We start from the raw sequence: 22232 nt of genomic DNA on the forward strand, positions 1-22232 counted from the left end.
TAAGAATTTGTCCATTTCTTCTAGGTTGTCCATTTTATTGGCATAGAGTTGCTTGTAGTAATCTCTCATGATCTTTTGTATTTCTGCAGTGTCAGTCGTTACTTCTCCTTTTTCATTTCTAATTCTATTGATTTAAGCCCCTCACCTTTTGCTTCTCATAAACTTCAAGGAGCCCCTTAGTCCTGGTTCTCCTTGGTGCAGAAGTTGTGTGTGCACTGCCTCAGGACAAATGAGAACTTTCTGAACACTGACACTGTACTCAACTTCCATCTGCACAGACCACACAGTCCCCAATGTTTCATCTGTGCTTCTGTGACAGGTTCCTCCCTTTCCTGTATTCAGCTGAGAGCTGCTCAACTCTGTAATGTCTTTCTTGAGGGGTATACCCACAGCTACAGGAGGTACCCTAAGTATGGACCCACTCCAGATCTATATACAGGTTATGCTGTAGTCACTCATTCGTTTCTACCACCTTTTCCAACAATGCCCATTTTGGAAGAAAACCAACCAACCAATCAAGAAAAGTCTGTCCAGCCCCCCAGACTCTGGCTTGTCTGCAGGAGGTGAAGCAAGGGAGGACTTTATAACACAGCAAAGCCCACCATGCACTTGGAAGCAGGCCCTCCAGAGAGGACACTTGAAACCTGGCCCTACTTTACCTTTTGTAGAAATGGAAGCGCTCTGTGAGGAGCAGGAACTGCTTCTCTCCTTGAAGGAAGAAGTGTCTGGCCCTGGAGACACCAGACTTCTGGGTGTACTCGCAGATATGAGTGAAGTTCAGGTCCTCCTTCTTGAAGTAATTTCGGAGACGCACAAAGTCAAAGTAGGAGGGGACATAGATAAGCGTGTGAGACATGACTGCATCACGATACTGAGGCAAAATCTTGTTGACGAAAAAGTTAAACCTGATTTGGAAAGGCAAAGGGCAAAGTCAGTGGTCTAGAGGTGAGCCATAGTGCCACTGCCGACTGCATGACCCTGGGCAAGTCACAATCTCCTTCTACCTCCCCTAAGAGGCCAACTTGGCCTACCTCATTGCAAAGAGATTATGTAAGGATAAAACTTGTTAAGCACATTAAAAAGCAAGTGCTAACACTATTCATCATGAAGAATAGATGTGATGCTGGTATATCCCAGAGAATTATTCTAGGAAGTACATAACTGTATCATTCATTCATTCAGGTGTCAATCAGTCAGTCAACAAATAATTACTGAACACCTACCATGTGTTAAGCACCATTCTGCTACCATGGGTCCCCTGACTAAACACAATGAGAAGACAGGGGAAAATTACATAGAGAATTAGAAAAACAGTTCTTGCCCTGAAGGGCTTAGAATTAAGTTGTTGACATGTGGCATTAAAAAATTAATGTAATTTTAAAATGCCACAGTCTAGGGGAAAGTACCCCTGATTTACTAACCCTGCCACTATTGGAACTAGGACAAGACACTACTTCTCTGGCCTTCAGTGTCCTCCTCTGTCAATGGCATGACTGGATTCAACTATCTCATTTCATTTTGTAAATGGTTAACTAATAAAGCCAACATGGAATACAATTCTAAATTTGAATGCCCAAGTAAAATCCCTCTCTGTGACCCCCAGGGGTCCAATGGGACAGGGGAGGGTACCTGGCATCAATCACTGAAGCTAGGTTTTCAGCTTCCATCCTCTGGAAGACATGTGGGAGCTGCACCAGGACATGACTGATGCAGCCTGTCATCGGGACGTTCCTCACAGCCACCTGCCAGGAGTCAGTGAGAACATTAGGAAGTGAGCTATCCCCATTGTTGACCAAATGCTATCCTCTCCTTCTGCCTCATGACCCAAACAATACACAATACTTCATGAAAATTCAGAGAAAGAAGGAGAGAACCCACCTGGCCTTGCACATTGACGCAGTACTTGTTGAATACAGAGTTGATCTGGGCATCCTGCAGGGCCCCAAACAGCAGCGTCTGACGATAGTACTTGGACCAATTATTGAGGCTCCACATGCGCACTCGAGAAAAGTCCACCCCATGTGAGTCCAAGGGCAGTAGGTTCATGTGGTTCATCAAATGCTTTGAGCAGAAATAATACTCTATTAATACTTATTGAACAGTTACCTGTTGGGCATTGCTAACCTTTCTATAAGCCCATCATCTTATTTAACCCCATGAAGTACATACTATCATCTCCCAAATTACAAGAAAACAGGCTCAGATGGCTGAGTGACTTGCCCATAGTCAAGTGAACAAGAAGAAAAGCTCAAACTGGCCACCTCGTGGATCTTTCAAAAAGGATCAAGATGCTACCTATACAGAATATTTCTTTTAAAGGAAATTCTGAAATGCCACTCTGGTCACTCTATAAGCAACTCAGTTCCAGATTTGGACAAGAAGGGAAATGACATGGAAAACAGAGCTGCTGTCCTTCCATGACTTAGTTCCCAACAATGTTAGAAAATTCCCTGAGTGACTACATGTGCCTTTTGCTCAAAATAAAGATGACTCATCCATCGACATGCCTTTTTTATTTTAATCATATTTTTAACTTGTAATGTATATTGAAGGGTCACAAGTACTATAAGATTATTCCCTACTTTATAAATAAGTACTCCCCTTTATTTGTCCCAAACTTACTCCAAGTCCTGGGGTTGCAGAAAAGGTAAATTCTCACATGCCTTAGAAAAATAAACCTATAGTTCTGTGATGAGGATTGTTCCAAAGCACAACCCTAAACCCCAAAACACTGCAGGGTATGTTGAGAGGGAGAAAAAAAATTACAGCACAAATTATAGTAGGGGGACAAAAACATCTTACATTTCTCTGCAAAGCATCACAAATTAAGAAACCATGAGCAATGTTTTCCCATCTCCACTGAAGAGAAGACCAAACAAAAGAGAACGAGCATAAATAGGAGGAACTATTTTAGATAAAAACATTCCTGGTGAGGAGGAATTTCAACCAACCAACCAACCAACCACACTAAACTGGTCTATTACTAGAAGCAACTTTTAAGGGGAAGAAATCTTTTCTGGAGATTTGAAAATGTTGACAAGAATTTTTATCTTTCTGGATACTTTACTGACCAACTTGTGGGTAGAAGAGGGGACAACATTTCCCATTTTCAAATTGGAAAATGTGGAATATTTCCATTTCCAAGCTGAGTTTTAATATGGACTTTAATAACCATTTCAGACTCAAACCACTGAGCTTCTTGTCTGTAAATGTTAATGACCAGCATTACCAAGACATGCTCCCAGTTCTGCATCAGGTAAATGTCAGCTTGATCAATGATGAGAAGCTCAATAGAAGACAGAAAGTCAAAATCTCTCTTCTTCTCTCCTTCTCCACCAATGATGGTCCTCAAGCCCAGAGGAGAGGCAATGAGGATGTCTGACGAATAGAAGGGGGCATAAAGTCGGATGCTTCTCTGCAGTATTGCCACTCCTATACACAAAACAGCCAAGCACACATCAGTTCATGAGTCACCACCAAGCCATTAGCTTCCACCCTCTCAAACTGCAGCCTCCCCTTGTACCTTCCACATCTTCCCCTTTGCATATAATTGTGCTCAAACTGCTTTAATTATTAAAATCATCATCATCATCCCTCCTTTGCATCTACGGTCCCTTCTAGCTCCCACCCTCTTCTTTTCCTTCACTGGCAAACCTTCCAGAAAATTGTCTCTACTTTAAAATCTCCCACTCACTCCTTAATGCACTGCAATCTGCCTCTGAGTCTCAGGACACCACTGAAATGACTCTTGCTAAGGTCACCAACAGCTCTCAGTTCCCAATTCAATGGCACTTTAGTGTTTCTTGTCACGAACGCATAAGCACACCCTCCTTGAAATGTTCTTTTCCTTACCGGTGGTTTCCACGACTTTAACACTTACTTCTCCTATTACTGACCTGGTCCTTATCTATTTTTCCATATTCAAAGAGCTCTTCTACAAATCCCTGGATTCACCCACAAGTTCTCTTTCACTCTACATAAAGCTTTGGATAAATATATTCACTAATTATGGCTTTGACATTATCATCACAAAAATTTATATTTCCTGCCGACATCTCTCTCCTAAGCAACAAGTAGCAGTTTGTAGAGAGCCCAGATCATACGTGAAGGAGATTCACTTGCTAATCTTAAAGCACCTACCAGAGGGGCAGAAGCTGGCTAGGACTCTCTCTGGGGACAGAATGCTGGCAGATGCTACTTTTACAGGTTCCCTCTACCGTGATGGCACGGGTGGGTGCCGTTTTTTGCACTCTCACTCTAAGTTGCTAACAGTGGTGGTGGGTGAGTACCCCCACCCCACTTCCCTGCACTACTTGTGTGCAGCACTGACAAACATGGCCAACCAGCAGCCATGCCTACCCCATCTCATGCCACTTGCAGGACACGACCTGAGGCAACAAACGCATGCAGCCCACACAGGGGACACTCCTTGAGCACCAGGCTCAGGCAGATGGGGGTGGGACTGCATTTCTAGACTCCATGGGAGTGAAACAAACAGAGAGAGAATTTATAAGACAACCAAGAACTAGGAAAAAGTTAAAAACACAGTTCATCTCCCACACAGGGCCACTCCTTCAAGACAGGGGGCAATAACTGTTTTGCATGATACATAGAAACAAACACAGAAAGTCAAGCAAAGTGAGGAAGCAGAGGACATGTTCCAAATGAAGGAACAAGATAAAACCCCAGAAAAAATATTTAATGATAAAGAATTCAAAGTCATTGTCATAAAGTTGCTCATCAAACTTGGGAGATGAATGAACGAACACGGTGAGAAACTCAAGAAAGAGATAGAAAATATAAGAAAGTTCTGAACAGAACTCACACAGCTGAAGATTATAGTAATTGAACTGAAAAATACACTAGAGGGAATCAACAGCAGACTAGATGGTAGAAAAGAACAGATCAGTGAACTGGCAGACAAGGTAGTAGAAATCACCCCAACAGAACAGCAAAGAGAAAAAATATTTTAAAAATATGAGGACAGTTTAAGGGAACTGTGGGACAACATCAAGTGTACTATCATCGGTGTTAAGGGGTCACAGAAGAAGAGAGAGAAAGGGGTACTAACATCCACATTATAGGGGTCCCAGAAGGAGGACAGAGAGAAAGAAAGGGGCAGAAAACTTATCTGAAGAAATCATGGCTAAAAATGTCCCTAACCTGGTGAAGGAAACAGACATTCAGGTCCAGCAAGCACCAAGAGTCCCAAACAAAATGAACCCAAGGAGATTCATATCAAGACACATTATAATTAAAATGTCAAAAGTCAAAGGTAAAGAGGGAATCTTAAGCAGCAAGAGAAAAACAACTAATTACAGATAAGGGAATCCCCATAAGAATATCAGCTGATATTTCATCAGAAACTTTGTGGTCCAGAAGGAGATGGCATGATATGTTCGAATATGCTGAAAGGAAAAAAAAACTTCCAACAAAGAAGGAAGGAAATAATAAAAGCCAGATGAGAAATACTGAATAAATGAAACGGAGACAAAAAAAAAAATCAGTGAAACTAAGAGCTGGTTCTGTGAAAAGATAAACAAAATTAACAAACCTTTAGCCAGACTCAATAAGAAAAAAAGAGAAGGGGCCCAAATAAAATAAGAAATGAAAGAGAAGTTATAACTGACACTACAGAAATACAAAGTATCATAAGAGACCACTATGAACAATTATACACCAAGTCAGATAACCTACAAGAAATACATAAATTCCTAGAAACACACAATCTTCTAAAACTGAATCATGAAGAAACAGAAAATGTGAATAGATCAATTACTAGTAATGTGATTGAACCAGTAATCAAAAAACTCCCCCAAAACAAAAGACCAGGACCAGAGAGCTTCACTGGTAAATTCTACGAAATATTTAAAGATTTAATACCTATCCTTCTCAAACATATTCCAAAAAACTGAAGAGGCAGAAACACTTCCAAACTCATTTTATGAGGCCAGCATAACCCTGATACTGAAACCAGACAGAAACACCACAAAAAAAGAAATGTACAGGCTACTATGCCTGATAAACATAGATGCAAAAATCCTTGACAAATTATTAGCAAACTGAATCCAACAATACATTAAAAGGACCATACACTATAATCAAGTAGAATTTATTCCAGGGATGCAAGGATGGGTTGACAAAGTGGGTACAGAGGGAATGTATCTCAACATAACAAAGGCATATACGATAAATCCACAGCTAACATCATATTCAGTGGTGAAAAGCTGAAAGCATTTCCTCTAAAATCAGGAACAAGACAAGGATGCACACTTCTGCCACTTTTATTCAACATAGTATTAGAAATCCTAGCCACAGCAACTAGGCAAGAAAAAGAAATAAAAGATACCCAAATTGGAAAGGAGGAAGTAAAACTGACTATTTTCAGATGACATGATACTTTATGGAGAAAACCCTAAAGACTCCACCAAAAAACTGTCAGAACTAATAAATAAATTTAGTAATGTTGCAGGATACAGAATTAACAAAAATCTGTTGCATTTATATACATTAATAATGAACTATTAGAAAGAGAAATTAAGAAAACAATCCATTTACAATAGCATCAAAAAGAATAAAATACCTAGAAAAAAAATCTAACCAAGAAGGTAAAAAACTTGTACTTGGAAAACTACAAGGTATTGATGAAAGAAATTAAAGATGACACAAACATGCAAAAATACACCATGCTCATAGATTGGAAGATTTAGTACTGTTAAAATGTCCATACTGGACACCAAGGGGGGAAAGTGGTGGTGGGGGTGGGGGTGTGATGAATTGGGAGATTGGGACTGACATGTATATACTAATATGTATTAAATGGACAATAAGAACCTGCTGTATAAAAAAGTAAATAAAATTCAAAAATAACGTCCATACTACCCAAAGAAATCTACAGATTTAATGCAATCCTTATCAAAATACCCATGACATTTTTCATAAAACTAGAATAATTCTAAAATTTGTAGAGAGCTGCAAAGGACCCTGAATAGCCCAACTGATTATGAGAAAGAAGAGCAAAGCTGAAGGTATAACACTACCTGATTTTAAACTACACTACAAGTCTACAGTAATCAAAATTGTATGGTAATAGCACAAAAACAGACACAGTTCAACAGAACAGAATAGAGAGCCCAGAAATAAATCCATATTTATATGGTCAATTAATCTATGACAAAGGAGGCAAGAATATACAATGTGGAAAAGACAGTCTCATCAACAAATGGTGATGGGAAAACTAGACAGCTACATGCAAAAGAATGAAACTGGACCACTAGCTTACATCATCTACAAAAATCAACTCAAAATGGATTAAAGGGCTTCCCTGGTGGCGCAGTGGTTGAGAGTCTGCCTGCCAATGCAGGGGACATGGGTTCGTGCCCCAGTCCAGGAAGATCCCACATGCTGCAGAGCGGCTAGGCCCATGAGCCATGGCTGCTGAGCCTGCACGTCCGGAGCCTGTGCTCCGCAATGGGAGAGGCCACAACATTGAGAGGTCCGCGTACTGCAAAAAAAAAAAAAAAAACCCAAACAATCCAATTAAAAAATAGCAGGGGACCTGAATAGACATTTTTCCAAAGAAGTCGTACTGATAGCCAACAGTCAAATGTAGAGATGTTCAACATCACTAATCATCAGGGAAATGCAAATCAAAATCACACTGAGAAATCAAAACTACAATGAGGTACCATCTCACACTGGTCAAAATGGCCATCATTAAAATGTCTACAAATAACAAATGCTGGAGAGGGTGTGTAGAGAAGGGAACCCTCCTACACTGTTGGTGGGAATGTAAGTTGGTGCAGTCACTATGGAAAACAGTATGGAGGTTCCTTGGAAAACTAAAAATATAATTACCATATGATCCAGCAATCCCACTCCTGGGCATATATCTGGACAAAACTATAATTCAACAAGATACATGCACCCCTATGTTCATAGCAGCACTATTCACAATAGCCAAGACATGGAAACAACCTAAATGTCCATTGACAGATGAATGGATAAAGATGTGATACATATATACAATGGAATACTACTCAGCCATAAAAAAGAACAAAATAATGCCATTTGGCAGCAACATGGATGCAACTACAGATTATCATACTAAGAGGAGTCAGTCAGAAAGAGAAAGACAAATACCATATGATATCACTTATATATGAAATCTAAAATATGGCACAAATGAACCTATCTACAAAATAGAAACAGACTCACAGACCTGTGGTTGCCAAGGTCAGGGGTGGGGAGAGAGAGATGGACTGAGAGTCTGGGGTTAGTTGATGCAAACTATTACATTTAGAATGGGAAAACAACAAGTTCCTACTGTATAGCACAGGGAACTATATCCAATCTCCTGGGATATGCCATAATGCAAAAGAATATAAAAAAGGATGTATATATGTGTATAACTGAGTCACTGCCATACAGCAGAAATTAGCACAACACTGTAAATCAACTATACCTACTCCAATTAAAAGAAAAAAGAAGAAGAAGAAGAAGAAGAAGAATGTATCAGGTGGCTAGTAAGTGCTGTGATCAAAATGAAATAATATAAAATGATAGGCTGTGATTTTGGAGTTATAAATTCTTATAGCCACCATGTATTATAAGTTGCTATTAACCAAAGCATAGAGAGAAAAAAAAAACAATGAGATATCACCTCAAACCTGTCAGAATAGGTCTTATCAAAAAGACAAGAAATAACAAATGCTGGCAAAGATGTGGAGAAAAGGGAATCCTTGTGCATTGTTAGTGGAAATGTAAATTGATGCAGCCACGATGGAAAACAGTATGGATGTTCTTCAAAAATTAAAAATAGAACCACCATACAATTGAGCAATTCAGCTTCTGGGTGTTTATCCAAAGAAAAAAAAACACTAATTCAAAAAGATATATGCACTCCTACATTCACTGTAACATTTATAATAGCCAAGATATGGAATATGGAAGCAGCGTAAGTGTCCACAGATGATGAATGGATAAAGATGTGGTGTGCACGTGCACACGCGCACACACACACACACACACACACACACACACACACACACAGACACGCACAATGGAATATTACTGAGCCATAAATGAATGAAATCTTGCCATCTGTGACAACAAGGATAGACCTTGAGGGTATCACAGTAAGTGAAATAAGTCAGACAAAGACAAATATCAATAGCATGTGATTTCACTTAGATGTGGAATCTAAAAAACAAAACAAACAAAAAACCAGAGTGATAGATACAGAGAACAGACTGGTGGTTGCCAGAAGGGAGGGCGGGGTTGGAGGGTAGGCAAAATGGATGGGGGAGATCAGGAGGTATAAAACTTCCAGTTATAAAGTGAACAGGTCACAGGGATCCAATGTATGCCATGGGGAATATAGTCAATAATATTGCATTAACTTTGTATGGTGACAAATGGTAACTATACTTATTGTTGTGATAAGTTTGTAAGGTATAGACATTGAATCACTATGTTGTACACCTGAAACTAATATGTCAATTATATATCAATTAAACAAAAGACTGACTTACCAGCTGCTTGTTGGCCACCTGCATATGTTCAAAACTAACCATAAGCTCTCATCCCCTTGCACTGCACACTCCAGCCATGCTACAGCCTCTGAATCTTAGGTCTATTTGGTTTATTCGCCCTGATGCCTCCACACATGCAGTTTCCTGTCTGAAACTTTTTCTTCCACTCTCATCACCACACTTTGTACCTGGCTAAATCCTACTCAGGTTTCAACTTAGTATGGAAGGTACCTCCAACAGAAGGCCTTCCCTAACAGTCCTGTGCCCATTTTGAGTAAGGATATTTGCTTTAAATACTTTAAATAGAACACCCACTATCCTCTAACCATAACACATCTCATCCCATACTGTCTGATTTGTCTTAAGGCTGGACTTGTTTAACAGTAACTTTTAATACCATGTCTCCAGCTTCTTAACAGTGCCTGGCACATAGTAGATGCTTAATAATTGGTAACTGGGCATACGTGACTAAAAATATTTTCCAGGAACTTTTTCAATGTACAACCAGCCAAGTACATGGGAGCTGAATGACAGACAAGCAAAAATGTGCAAAGCTGGGTGGGAGTCAGTAAGTACAGAGTGGAGATAATTCAGATGTGGGCACTCCACATGGCAGGCAGGAGGGAAGTCCATTATGTACAGATGATCTAGTTTATTCATCTTCCCCAGACTGACCCACCCAGCCCCATCACCTCCAACTCCCCCAAGAACCCCTGTAGCATTGACCATGAGCTACCAGCTATAGGCATGCTGAGACATTTGTTATAAACATGCATGTGCCTTTCATACATGCCTTCACAGACACTCCATCCCATTAGCCGAGTATGTACCCCATTAGCCAAGGCAAGACTCTCCCCTGGCAGATGAGTCGTCTCAAATGCATCCTGGTTCTGCTAGGAGGCTGAGTCAGTGACCCTCTGAAGGAATGCCTAATTCCACGCTTCTAGCTTCCAGCTATGCGCACCTCACACCTCAGGTCCCTCAGGGTCTCAGTTTTGACAAGGAGGAATTACCAGTCCTGAAGTGGTCATCGATGTTGCCAACAAATACAGCTTCATAATCCTCAGGCCTCTTCAGGTTGGGTGGTCTCTCCTCGGGATCTGAGCCATACTCTCCATTAAACCTCTTTTTGTTGCTTACAGTTATTTTCTTCTTGCTGTCGCCCTCAAGAAGACTGATGAAGAGCTGTACCACCCGCAAAGCAGCTTCCCGGAATGGCACCACTATCAGCACCTGTGGAGGGAGTGATGGGCAGCCTTGGACGGGCAAGGGGAAGGAAGGACAGCTCGAGGTGAGCCTGCTGAGGACCTAAGGAGCCCTCTGTTCCGCAGCCCCTGGCCAAGGACCACATCCGTGTCACCCTCTTTACACAGGACCTGGCTCAGTACTGAAGGCTGAGCATCTTTCCGACCCACAGCACCATGTCCTATGGACTTCAATCTCATGGCTCCTTGCGGGGGGGGCAATTCTTAAGCAGAACGTAGAAATACTTTTTGAGGTTAAGTCAATGCCTTTAACAGAGGTGTCCATTAGCAAAAACTCAAGGGCATAAACACACAAAGGTCTTTCAGGACAAGAAATGTTACTCATTTCTGTCTCCCACAGAACTAAGTTCAGTATTTTGATCCGTAAGACCCAAGGAATATGCTGAACAAATGAATTAGATGTATTAAGTAGAGAATAAAGCTAGTAAGGAAAGGACTAAAACATCATTACTTTTCTAGTACATTTCCTAGTATATTTTTCAGAAATGATAAACGATTTCTGAAATAAGATCATATTTCAATGGGAAATATAGGATTCAGTTTTCCAAACATTTCCAAAAGTGCTTAATTTTAACTGTTGAGGTAAAAACCCAGAAGATGCTTAACAAATGATTAACTTCTAACTACCCTTGTGTAAACAATACAATCAATGGATATAACCCCAGTCAGATCAGGCAATTCACCAAATTCTGAATGTGATTCATGGGTAATCTACCTCATATTCTATTTTGCAATTCTAAATGGAAACAGATAATCTTATTATCCTGATGTTCAAGATTCTGAGGTAGTTTCCCAGAAGGGCAACCAGCACAGCCAGATGGGTGTAGTGATTCAGTTTGGTACAGTGCAGGGATGATGGATCAGTTTTGAAGAGGGCCAAGTTACTGTCCCGGCTGTCACACTAAGTAAGTGTCTAGGCTTTGGTTTCCCCAACTATCAAACAAGAGGGTTGGACTAAGAAATCTCTAAGAGCCATATCACTATTAAAATCCTAAAATCCTATTAAGCTCAATGAGAAGAATCTAAGAAGATGAGGCTTCTTCAATATAGACACAGAGGCTAAGGGGTAAGGGGGTATGGGCGGCACAGTATCTAGCTCCAGGACATCATGAAAAATGTAGACAGAATTAAAAGATGTAAGCCCCCAATCCACTGGAGCTTAGGCTTATGAGCCCACATAAATGTAATCATCACTTTAAGCAGCAATAATGATACAATGCAAAAATAGGGATTTTGTTTTCCAAGGTTTACATATTTATGTGGCTTAGTGAAGAGAGTCCTTGGTCTCTGTCCACATGTGTAATAAGTAGGGATTGAATAAAAGGCTCCTTAAGGTCCCATCCAGCTCTGACAATCACAAAGAAGAGATTTACAGTGGAGTGTTACTTATGTACGATCAGGGTTTATCTTTAAGGAGAGAATTATCATGGAGGTACCTCCATGTTTCCAGTTTCCAGTTAGATCTGCTGTTAGAGACAGTCCACTGAGCTGTCTGCAGCACTGCTCTGACATTACCTGGCCCATCTAATATGCTCATTCTTGGACTCATTCATTATTCCAATCATTAAAACATCTGAGAACCTGCTAAGTGCCAGGACCTATATGTTAGTGCCTTACAGCCTCTTTGAGGGCAAAGTTCTGCTGCTGCCACTCACCTTGGGCCTCGTTAGCCCTTGGTCCCTGAAGTCATCATCATCACCCACCCCAAGTTTCTGGCTTCGGCATCTGCTGTTGTTGGCAAGCACCTGGGCATTGGCTTTGAGGACGTGATTTATCACATGCAGGCAGTACACGTGGCGGATCTCTTCCCCATTCTTCAGGGCAGTCCTTTCTGGGTAGAATAGGTCCCGGTAAGAATTCATAATTAAGAAGAGCTCTTTCTGGAGGGGTGTGAAGGGGCTACTTGAATTTGGGGGGCCAGAGAGGAACTGGCTGTTGGTCTTGATCCAGGTGGATTCCAGAGGCTTCTGGAGATGAAGTGACTTTAAGTCAATGTCCTTTGGGGGTTTAAAGGTTTCCAACTGTTGAAACCTGGATGAAAAGACAAGCTGGCCCAGGATGGGCCACTGTGGGAGAAATGATCAAGAACTAAGTTAGAAATGAATTATAGTACCTTACATTCATATAGTGCTTTATAATTTACCAAGGCCTTTCACAACTTACAGATCCTCTCACTTTATCCTCACAACAACCTTACAAGGTAAACACTATAATGCTCTTCTTGCAGTTTAGGAAATGCTGAGATTCAGAGGTTATAGGAGTCAGACAAACAGGGGAGAACAGAGCTAAGGGTTAGAGCCCAAGGTTTCTGACTTTAGAAACCTTGTGAGCTCTTCACTAGATCAGTGGGTCACAAACTGTCCTGTGGACCACACTGTAGGAAGTCAAAATTTACTCTAGACAAAAGAAAAGGGGGCCCGACGGTCAAATAACTTCGGTAAACACCACAAAACCTAATCCCCCTCAGGAAGAGTCACATGAAGATCAGACACTAAAGGTTCTGCTGAGTCCTGTAACAAGGACTCTGTTCCACTTCGTTTGACCCAGAGTTTTCCAAATTTACTTGGATATAGAACAAGGTTTTTGTTGTTGTTTTGGATTTTTTTTTTTTTGGGGAGACATATATTAGAATCGTAAAGAATAATATTTTGTGGAATACCAGTCTGGGAATTTTTGCACTGTAACAAAACTGCTGATCTTAGCAATAAAGAAAGGATGACCTCTGCAATAAAAAAGAATTAACTATTGATATATGCCAACAACTGGGTGAATCTCCAGGGAATTATGCTGTGTGAAAAAAGCCAACCTGTATGATTTTATTTATATAACGCTTTTGAAATAACAAAATTATACAAATGGAGAACAGATTAGTGGTTACCAAGGGTTAGGAATGGGGGAAGGGAGGTGGGTGTGGTTATAAAATGGCACCAGCGAAGAGGAGGGATCTTTGGTGCTGGAAATGCTCTGTATGTTGACTGTGGTGGTGGCCAGGGCAACCTACACGTGATAAAACAGTATAGAACTAAATAACACAAAGGAGCAGGAGCAAAAGTGAGGAAATCTGAATAAGACAGGTAGATTGTATCAGTGGAAATTTCCTACTTGTGATATTGTACTACAGTTTTGTAAGATGCTACCACTGGGGGAAACCGGGCAAAGGGCACATGGGATACCTTTGTATTATTTCTTACAACTGCATCTATAATTATTATCTCAATAAAAATTTCAATGAAACAAGGAAACAAGGATGACCAATTCTTATGAATAGCATCAGTGGTGAAAAAAAAAAATCACCAAAAAAAGAAGCAAAAACTGCTCCATACTGAATAATTTAGGTGTGAACTTATCTCAGATATTTCAAACAAATGAACAGCAGTAGCTACTGTTTGACTGAACACTTTGTATGTATCTTCTAGTAAAATAAATTACTTTATTTTGATGCAGGCATTACTGTCCCCCTCTAACAGATGAGAACAGTGAAGATTAAAAAGGTAGATTAACTTGCCTTAGGTCATGAGATAGCCCCTTGAAGACGTTGGTCTAAACCCTGGTGTACCTGTCTCCAAAGCATTCTTATCTTATTGGTCCCCACCTTCCAGCTTCCCAGTGCCTTTGCTAGCTATGTCTGTGCCTTACTGGGCTCTTCCAGTCTTCTTCTGTCTTGCTCCCTATCAAGCCATCTGCCACGGGTGTGTATCATACATTCAGGGAGACCACTAAAACCCAAGACCACTGCTTTTCTCCATTTGTGACTGTGATGATGGAACAATGCTTACTTTTAGCTGGTGGGTAGTTTTGGGATTTGTGGCAACAGCCTGGATTTCTTTTTCTTTCAGTTCTTTGTTTACATGTTGTGCAAATGGATCTAATTCAGAAATAAAGAATATTAGAACACTTAGAGCAAATGACAGGGATTTTCCAGTCTTCCCCTGTGAATGACATCCTGTTTTCATGATGTTAACTCATCTTTTTCCCCATCAACTTTCCCCATCATTTATCCCAGTCCAGAGCTTAAAAGTTTCTGACAGGTTCATCTCCCTAAAGCATTTCTTTAATCACATTATTCCCCAGCTCAAAAACCTTTGAAGAAACGTCTCGGTCTGAAATTCAACATACACCTCTAACTTACCTCTCTAATGTAATTTTTGAATTACATGGCTCTCAAATTCTTCTGCCACTGTGGCTTTCCTTCCTTTAACTGAAAATTCTATTCTCTGGTTCACCACATTTCTATATATCCAAATAGTATCAGTTGAATGTTACCCCCTATTGTGATAGCTATACCCCCTATAGCTATCACAATAAATAGCTATTTCCCAGGAGCCTACTGTGTCAGGCACAGTTCTGGCTCCAAAGAAGCCATCTCTGGTCCCCTATAGACAGTCATCACTTTCTCTCAAGTGCCCCACCCTGCCCTCAGTTATCCACACCAACACATATATGTGCATGTCCTACCTCACCTAACTAGACTGCAAGATCCCTGAGGGCAGATTCCATGTCTGATTTAACCTGCACTGGAAGACAAATATAAATGCTCAACACTCAACTGAGGTGAACAAATGATCAAAATGGTAGGGTCATTGCTCAGGGTATCAGTGCTCTGCGCTGGCCACCCAATCTTCTCTTCCAGTCCCACTCATGTAAGAAACAAAGTTAAATGACCCATTCAAGGACCCAGGTAGTAAAACTTCAAATGCAGTGCACCTTACATTAAGACCTAAGATAAAGGTGAACAATAGGAAATAAGAATTCTAGGTAATAATATATCAGTACAGACCAAACAACCAGAGAAACTTCAGGATAGTCAAGCTTCCTAGTGTTTCCTCCAGGTTTTTTTTTTTTTAAGTTTTTTTGAGTTCAGAATGCAGTTTGTGCCCAAATTCTACCTGCTACTTCTTCCTCTTGTCTAGAATAGCTAACAGAACCAAAGGAGGATTAAAATTTCAACTTCAATGGCACAGCTGGTTGAAGAATGGCACTGGGACCAAAAAAAAGGCAGTCAGGACACAGAATGAGACCAACCTGACTCGCCCACCCAGGCACAGGCTAAGACACAGGGATCTGAGAGACAGCAGAGCCCTGTCTCAGCCTACCAGAGGCTTGTCTAAGTGACAGTCATGGGGACAGAGGCATGGCCCAGAGTGTTCTGTATCTTGACTTTGGCGGTGACAATATAGATATACACATCTGTCAAAACTTATCAAATTACATACTTAAAAAGGGTACACCTTGTTGAATGTAATTCATACCTCATTAAAGTTGATTTTAAAGTTAAATTAAAAAGTCACCTATGGGGACTTCCCCAGTGGCAGAGTGGTTAAGAATCCGCCTGCCAATGCAGGGGACACGGGTTCGAGCCCTAGTCTGGGAAGATCCCACATGCCGCGGAGCAACTAAGCCCGTGAGCCACAACTACTGAGCCTGTGTGTCACAACTGCTGAGCCCGCGTGTCACAACTGCTGAAGCCCGCGTGCCTACAGCCTGTGCTCCACAACAAGAGAAGCCACCACAGCGAGAAGCCTGCCCACTGCCACAAAGACCCAATGCAGCCAAAAATAAAGAGAGAGACTGGGGAGACAGGGTGGAGCTTTCTGGCTTCTGAGGTGCTTCCTGGTAATAAGGACCAATCAGATTAGCCACTGCCGTGTCTCACAAATCTGGAAAATTACTGCTCCAATGAGGAAGAGCAAGTGAAGGATAGAGAGAAAATTGCAAAGTACTTTTCTCCTCTTTCTCTCCCTTCCCTGCTTGGGGAAAAAAATCAGAAGTCTTCCCCTGACTCCAGCTGTGGATGTGAGCTTTGGGGAACTGGCCTTCCCTGCTATCATTCTTCAACTGTTTGTTCTCCTGAACAGCCGCGCCCACTCCCAACACTGCCTAACCCTGAAAAACACAAAAGATCTTGGAGAAGCATTTCTTTCCAGCTCTACATCTAGCTGCTAAACTATCTGTTTCTATTACTGCTCATTCCAATAACAGGAGATTTAACAGGTATTAGACCACAACCACCCATACTAAGCACCAGCTGAATTCAAACATCACGAGCTGTGCTGTGACCTTGTAATGCTTTCAGAGAACAGTTGCCTTCTCTTTCCTCTTCGAGAAAGTTGGTTTCTAGGCTGAAGAGTGACTCATGTTTTGCATCTGTAAACTCCTCTGGGGATTCCTCTAATGTGCCAGGTGGCCCGTGCCCATCTTTTCCCTTAGGGTCAGCAGGTAAGGCCGCATCTGCAGTTTTGATAAAACATTTTGTGAAATTATTTACTACTCATAAATATAATTACACTTCTGTTGACAAATGAAATCGAATTCCTTAGGCTATCATTTACTTTTAAGCAAATTCAGGTAGAAGACATAAGTTTCAAAATTGAGCTTGACTACTGACCCAGTACATGTAAAGATGTTCAAATCAGCGTTGATATAACAAATAACTAGAAAAAAAATGATTTCGTCATTTCTATCGATGGGGTACTAATTAAATTACCACATATTATTTACAATGAAATACTATGTGATTAAGCTAATGTGAACCCACAGTTACACACGTTATATTATTAAAGAAAAAAGTAAGTTACAGAAATGTACAAGACCATTATGCACATACACACAAATATATGTAGATACTTGTATTCACTCATATCCATAAAAATGTAGTCTGGAAGGTTCTATAAAATGTTAAAGGTGTTCATCTCAGGGTGGAGGAGATATACGTTAACTATATTACCCTCTTAAATTTTACAGTAAATATATATTACTTTTATAATTAAAAAAGACAAACTTTTCATTTTTAAAAACCCAAAACATGAAAGAAAACTGGAAAACCAACAAAATTAAACAAAAAAACCCCTAAGTCTGAGGCAACGAGTTTTTTATCCCAGTACAAGTGATAAATTAAAATACTAAGAATGGTGTGTGACACCTTAAAGTATAGAAAAAAATACAGTAATGCAAATAGGCATTAAGATAATAGGATATAAAAAGTTACCCAGATATATTCAGACAATGGACTACTATTCCAGTAATAAAAGAAATGAATTACTAACATGAACTACGCGGATGAGTCACAACATGAGGAGCCAAAGAAGCCACACGCAAAAGGGTACTTATTGTATGCTTCCATTCATATGAATTTCTAGAATAGGAAACACTAATACATACAGAAAGAAAGATGTCAGTGGTTGCCTGATGCCAGGCCTGGGAAACTGACTGTAAAAGGACAAGAAGGAACCTTTTGTAGGTATTGGAAGTGTTCTGTATCTTGACTTTGGTGGTGACAATATAGATATACACATTTGTCAAAACTTATCAAATTACATACTTAAAAAGGGTACACCTTGTTGAATGTAATTCATACCTCAATAAAGATGATTTTAAAGTTAAATTAAAAAGTCACCTATGGGGACTTCCCTGGTGGCACAGTGGTTAAGAATTCGCCTGCCAATGCAGGGGACGTGGGTTTGAGCCCTAGTCTGGGAAGATCCCACATGCTGCGGAGCAACTAAGCCCGTGCGCCACAACTACAGAGCCTGCACTCTAGAGCCCACGAGCCATAACTACTGAGCCCACGTGCCACAACTACTGAAGCCCACGTGCCTAGAGCCCATGCTCCACAACAAGAGAAGCCACCACAGTAAGAAGCCGGCGCACTGCAACAAAGACCCAATGCAGCCAAAAATAAATAAATAAATAATAATAATAAAAAAATAGTCACCTAGATGTCTGAGTGAGACAGAGTTCCTTGAAGCTTTCAATCCCAGCTCTTCTCTGAAGCCTCCCCTCATTTACCCTGGCAGCATGTGACCACTTTGCATCTCTTTAACACCTTATATTTATCGGTTCCATTCAAATTTGATGCTTGAAAAGTTTTGTATATTTTATGTCTATCTTCCATTAAACTTGGTTCCTCTAGGGGAGGAACAATAATCTTTCATAAATTGAGACCATTACAAAAACAGAATTATGTTCCCTTTCCTCTCAATCAGGGGAATTTGAACTAGGATTGATGAAATCCTGGAAATCATAAGCAAAAATGTCATTTCTGCATTATTATGGCCAGAGGGTCCTGTGTTTTCATCAGATTCTTGACGATATCACAGAGCCCAACAATGTTAAGAATCTCTGCTTTGAATCCATGTGCTTTCACCCAGCTCATACAGTACAAGGCACCATGCCCCTGGGGCAATCTGTCTGTGGTCCCTGCAAAGATGATAAACCCACATCAAAGACACTTACTCTTCTGCACGTCAGTAGACGCTACTGCCGTCTCTTCCTCCACACTGATGTCACTATCGCCATCTTCAAGATTCATTTCTGTCTCATCTATAACACTGTCTTCTTCCTCTTCCTCCTCCTCATCTTCCTTGGAAACATCCTTTAATGTGGCAAGTAGTCTGTTGTAACCAGAAACTTGTTCTGGTTCACTCTCTGCTTCACTTTCAGAACTTGAAGTATCTAAACTCTCTGACTAAAAGGAAAATAGGGATTTTAAAAACAAAAATTATATTGTTCTTGTTGCTACCCCACGACTATCAGGCCCACAGTGGAACCAAGTTCAGACTTTTCTAAATAAACACTAGCTTTTCTGCAAATATGCAATCCTATCTATTCAACCAAATCTAGCACCAAATTTGTTTAAAACAGCTAATCTAGCTATGATTCTAGAAGCTCTTCCTCTTCTTTGAACTGCTAATGTTCCACGTGGAAAGACAGCCAACTAAACACATGGAGCTTTAGGTTATAAGGCGATCTAACCTATGTGTCAGACATGTGGCACCTTTAAAGGAGCAACAGGAAAACTTACAACTAAAAAGTGTAGTTTACTTTTGAGTCTGTGGTAATGAAATAAGACCTTTGATGATTTTGCACTCTATTTTATGTTAAGCAAACAAGACGTTCCCTCTTAGGATTCACCAAGAGCCCTCTGGTAAGCTTCCTTAACAGGTTCTAACAGGCTTATCTCTCAGGACAGTTTCATACTCTATACTATATTAGTTATCACAATGGCATTTTAACAGACATCTGCACTTAAAACTAAGCAATATTACTAAAATATAGCTTACATCTAAAATCAAAGAGTGGAAATATAGCCAAACTTTATTACTATATAATCTTAAAAGTAACAGTCCAGAATCAACTATCATAAAGAAGGTATAAAGCATTACCAGTTGACAATTCTGTGGTTTTGCTTCCTTTCTGGAAACCCTGAGAAGAAACAGGTAATGTTAAACTTTAACTACTAGCATGTAGCATTTAGGAAAAGTCTAATGATACAACTTTAAATGAACATGGCAGACTATACCGTTATAAATACATTATATCTATTGTCAAGTAAAAACTCCATATGCATTTGGACAGGTTTTGTAACAATATGCCAAATAGATAATAACAGACAAATGAAAAAGTCTAACAAGACCACATGACAAATACTACAGTCACACAGTAACAGGCTCTCATCCAAAAGATGGGAAATTCTGGCAAATAAAAGCCCTCGGGGTTCACCTTTTCTAGCAAATTTCTTAAGTAGACTATCCTTCTAACTGTTGATAAAGCAGCTCAAAGTGGTGGGATGAGCGCAAAGATCATAACTGAGAGTCTGGACACTTAATAGAGGAACCCACAACTACCCAAACATTAGTTTCCTCATTGTCATTGAATAGATCGGTGATGTCCAGGGTCCCAAGCAATTCTTTTTTTTTTTTTTTAACTTATTTAATTAATTTATTTTTGACTGCTATGGGTCTTCGTTGCTGCGCCCGGGCTTTCTCTAGTTGTGGCGAGCGGGGGTTACTCTTTGTTGCGGTGCGCGGGCTTCATTGCGGTGGCTTCTCTTGTTGCGGAGCAGGGGCTCTAGGCTCGCGGGCATCAGTAGTTGCAGCACCCTGGCTCAATAGTTGTGGCTCGCGGGCTCTAGAGTGCAGGCTCAATAGCTGTGGCGCGCGAACGGGCTTAGTTGCTCCGCGGCATGTGGGATCTTCCCGGACCAGGGCTCGAACCCCTGTCCCCTGCGTTGGCAGGCGGATTCTTAACCACTGCACCACCAGGGAAGCCCCCAAGCAATTCTTTAAAAACATATAAAACGAAAAGAAGCTTATAAAATCTCTGCCCAGTCGCCACACAGGAGGCGTGCCGTCTAGCATAAAGCTACCGGCTAAACAAAAGGTAGAAAGACGAGTGAAGAACCCCATCTCAGGCGGGAAGCCGCCAGGATCCCCGGGCGAGCTAGGCCGGCGCCGGGGCAGCGTGGGACGCGGCGGGAGCTGCCCTGTCACTATCCCCGGGGCACCGGCGGACCAAACGCGGGGACACGCGGGCTCCCACCGGGAAAGGACGCCGGCAGCGCCGGTCCCAGCCTTGCCTCTCCATACCTGTCATAGAAGGGATGCTCCTCGCCGAAATCCCTTAGATGCTTCTTCTGCTTTTTGGTTAGGGAGTTGAGCAGCTGGCTCTGGCTCCGGCTCCTGCGCTTGCCCATGGGGTAGACGTCAAGTCAGCCAACTTCCAAGAACCGCACTTTCCACCTGGAAGTAGTCTCGTCAACCCACTCACGCGGGATTTCTGACGGCGCTTTACGGCGGAAGCAGGGTGCCGTAAAGCAGACCCGCTTTACGTCGCGCTTGTACGACAGGCGTTAGAACTTCTGTTTCCCATTCCGTCCCCTAGCGAGGCTCTTTGGAAGCGCATGCACGCGTGCGCAGCTTTTCTCCGAGCCCCGAAAGGAAGGCCGGCAGGCAGGCTTCGGGCTTACCCAGGTGGGTAAATGGGTGAGTGTACTTTGTGCGTCTGTTTTGGCTGTGAGAATCAGACTGCATAAACGTGTAGTAACCGAGATGGTTGAATGCAGTGCCTTTATATTATGCCATAATACAAATACCAACTAACATTTAAGGCTGCCGGCGCATCTCAGTTCATCCTCACAACAGTAAACAAATAGGCCTTGTTAATAAGCCTGATATCGGAGACGAGAAAGCTGATGCTTACAAAAGGTTACATACACACTAGCAAGAGAGGAGATGGAAACCACAGGCGACCACAGGCTTTTCCCACTAGGATCTGCCACATGCGTCTGCTATGTGAAGAATGGGGGCGCAAGGCTGAGATTCCCGCCCTTACCCTACCCCCTCATTTTCTGAAAGTATTGCAAGGGCCCCTGGTAACAAATGTCTTCTGGCATTTTTCATGTTATAAAAGCAAAAACACATCCAGAGAGGTAAAGTGCCTTTCCTAAATCACCCGGAGAGTCGATGTTAGAGAAAGCAGTAAAACTCAGTAAAGTGTCTCAAAACTGAATTGGGGCAAATTGGGATGAAAAACTTTTAAAGGGTAAGTAACTTTTCTATATCTGGATCGTGGTGGTGGTTACACCTTGTATACAATTAACAAAATTAATCAAACTGTACCTTTAAAATGGGTACATTTTAATGCAAGTAAATAATAA

General features: G+C 41.2%; 1 protein-coding gene across 3 annotated transcripts in view; it reads right to left on the bottom strand.

The window, feature by feature from the left end:
- The window catches only part of UTP25 (UTP25 small subunit processome component), a 32620-nt gene extending 11241 nt beyond the window's left edge, over window positions 1-21379 (bottom strand). The window contains exons 1-12 of one of the 3 annotated variants that reach the window (XM_067729081.1): window positions 21163-21379; window positions 19960-19999; window positions 19031-19262; window positions 16856-17026; window positions 14575-14663; window positions 12454-12864; window positions 10547-10766; window positions 3230-3432; window positions 1879-2061; window positions 1630-1742; window positions 1224-1262; window positions 660-905 (exon numbers count right to left, since the gene is read on the bottom strand). In XM_067729081.1, the coding sequence (XP_067585182.1) occupies window positions 660-905; window positions 1224-1262; window positions 1630-1742; window positions 1879-2061; window positions 3230-3432; window positions 10547-10766; window positions 12454-12864; window positions 14575-14663; window positions 16856-17026; window positions 19031-19262; window positions 19960-19999; window positions 21163-21269 (2054 nt within the window). In that variant the 5' untranslated portion in view covers window positions 21270-21379. The remainder of the gene's footprint in view (window positions 1-659; window positions 906-1223; window positions 1263-1629; window positions 1743-1878; window positions 2062-3229; window positions 3433-10546; window positions 10767-12453; window positions 12865-14574; window positions 14664-16855; window positions 17027-19030; window positions 19263-19959; window positions 20000-21162) is intronic. The other 2 variants (XM_067729082.1, XM_067729083.1) reach the window with 2 other exon arrangements.
- Window positions 21380-22232: the final 853 nt, after the last annotated feature.

The sequence above is a fragment of the Pseudorca crassidens genome, chromosome 2 (genome assembly GCF_039906515.1).
Source record: "Pseudorca crassidens isolate mPseCra1 chromosome 2, mPseCra1.hap1, whole genome shotgun sequence".
NCBI classification, from domain to species: domain Eukaryota; kingdom Metazoa; phylum Chordata; class Mammalia; order Artiodactyla; family Delphinidae; genus Pseudorca; species Pseudorca crassidens.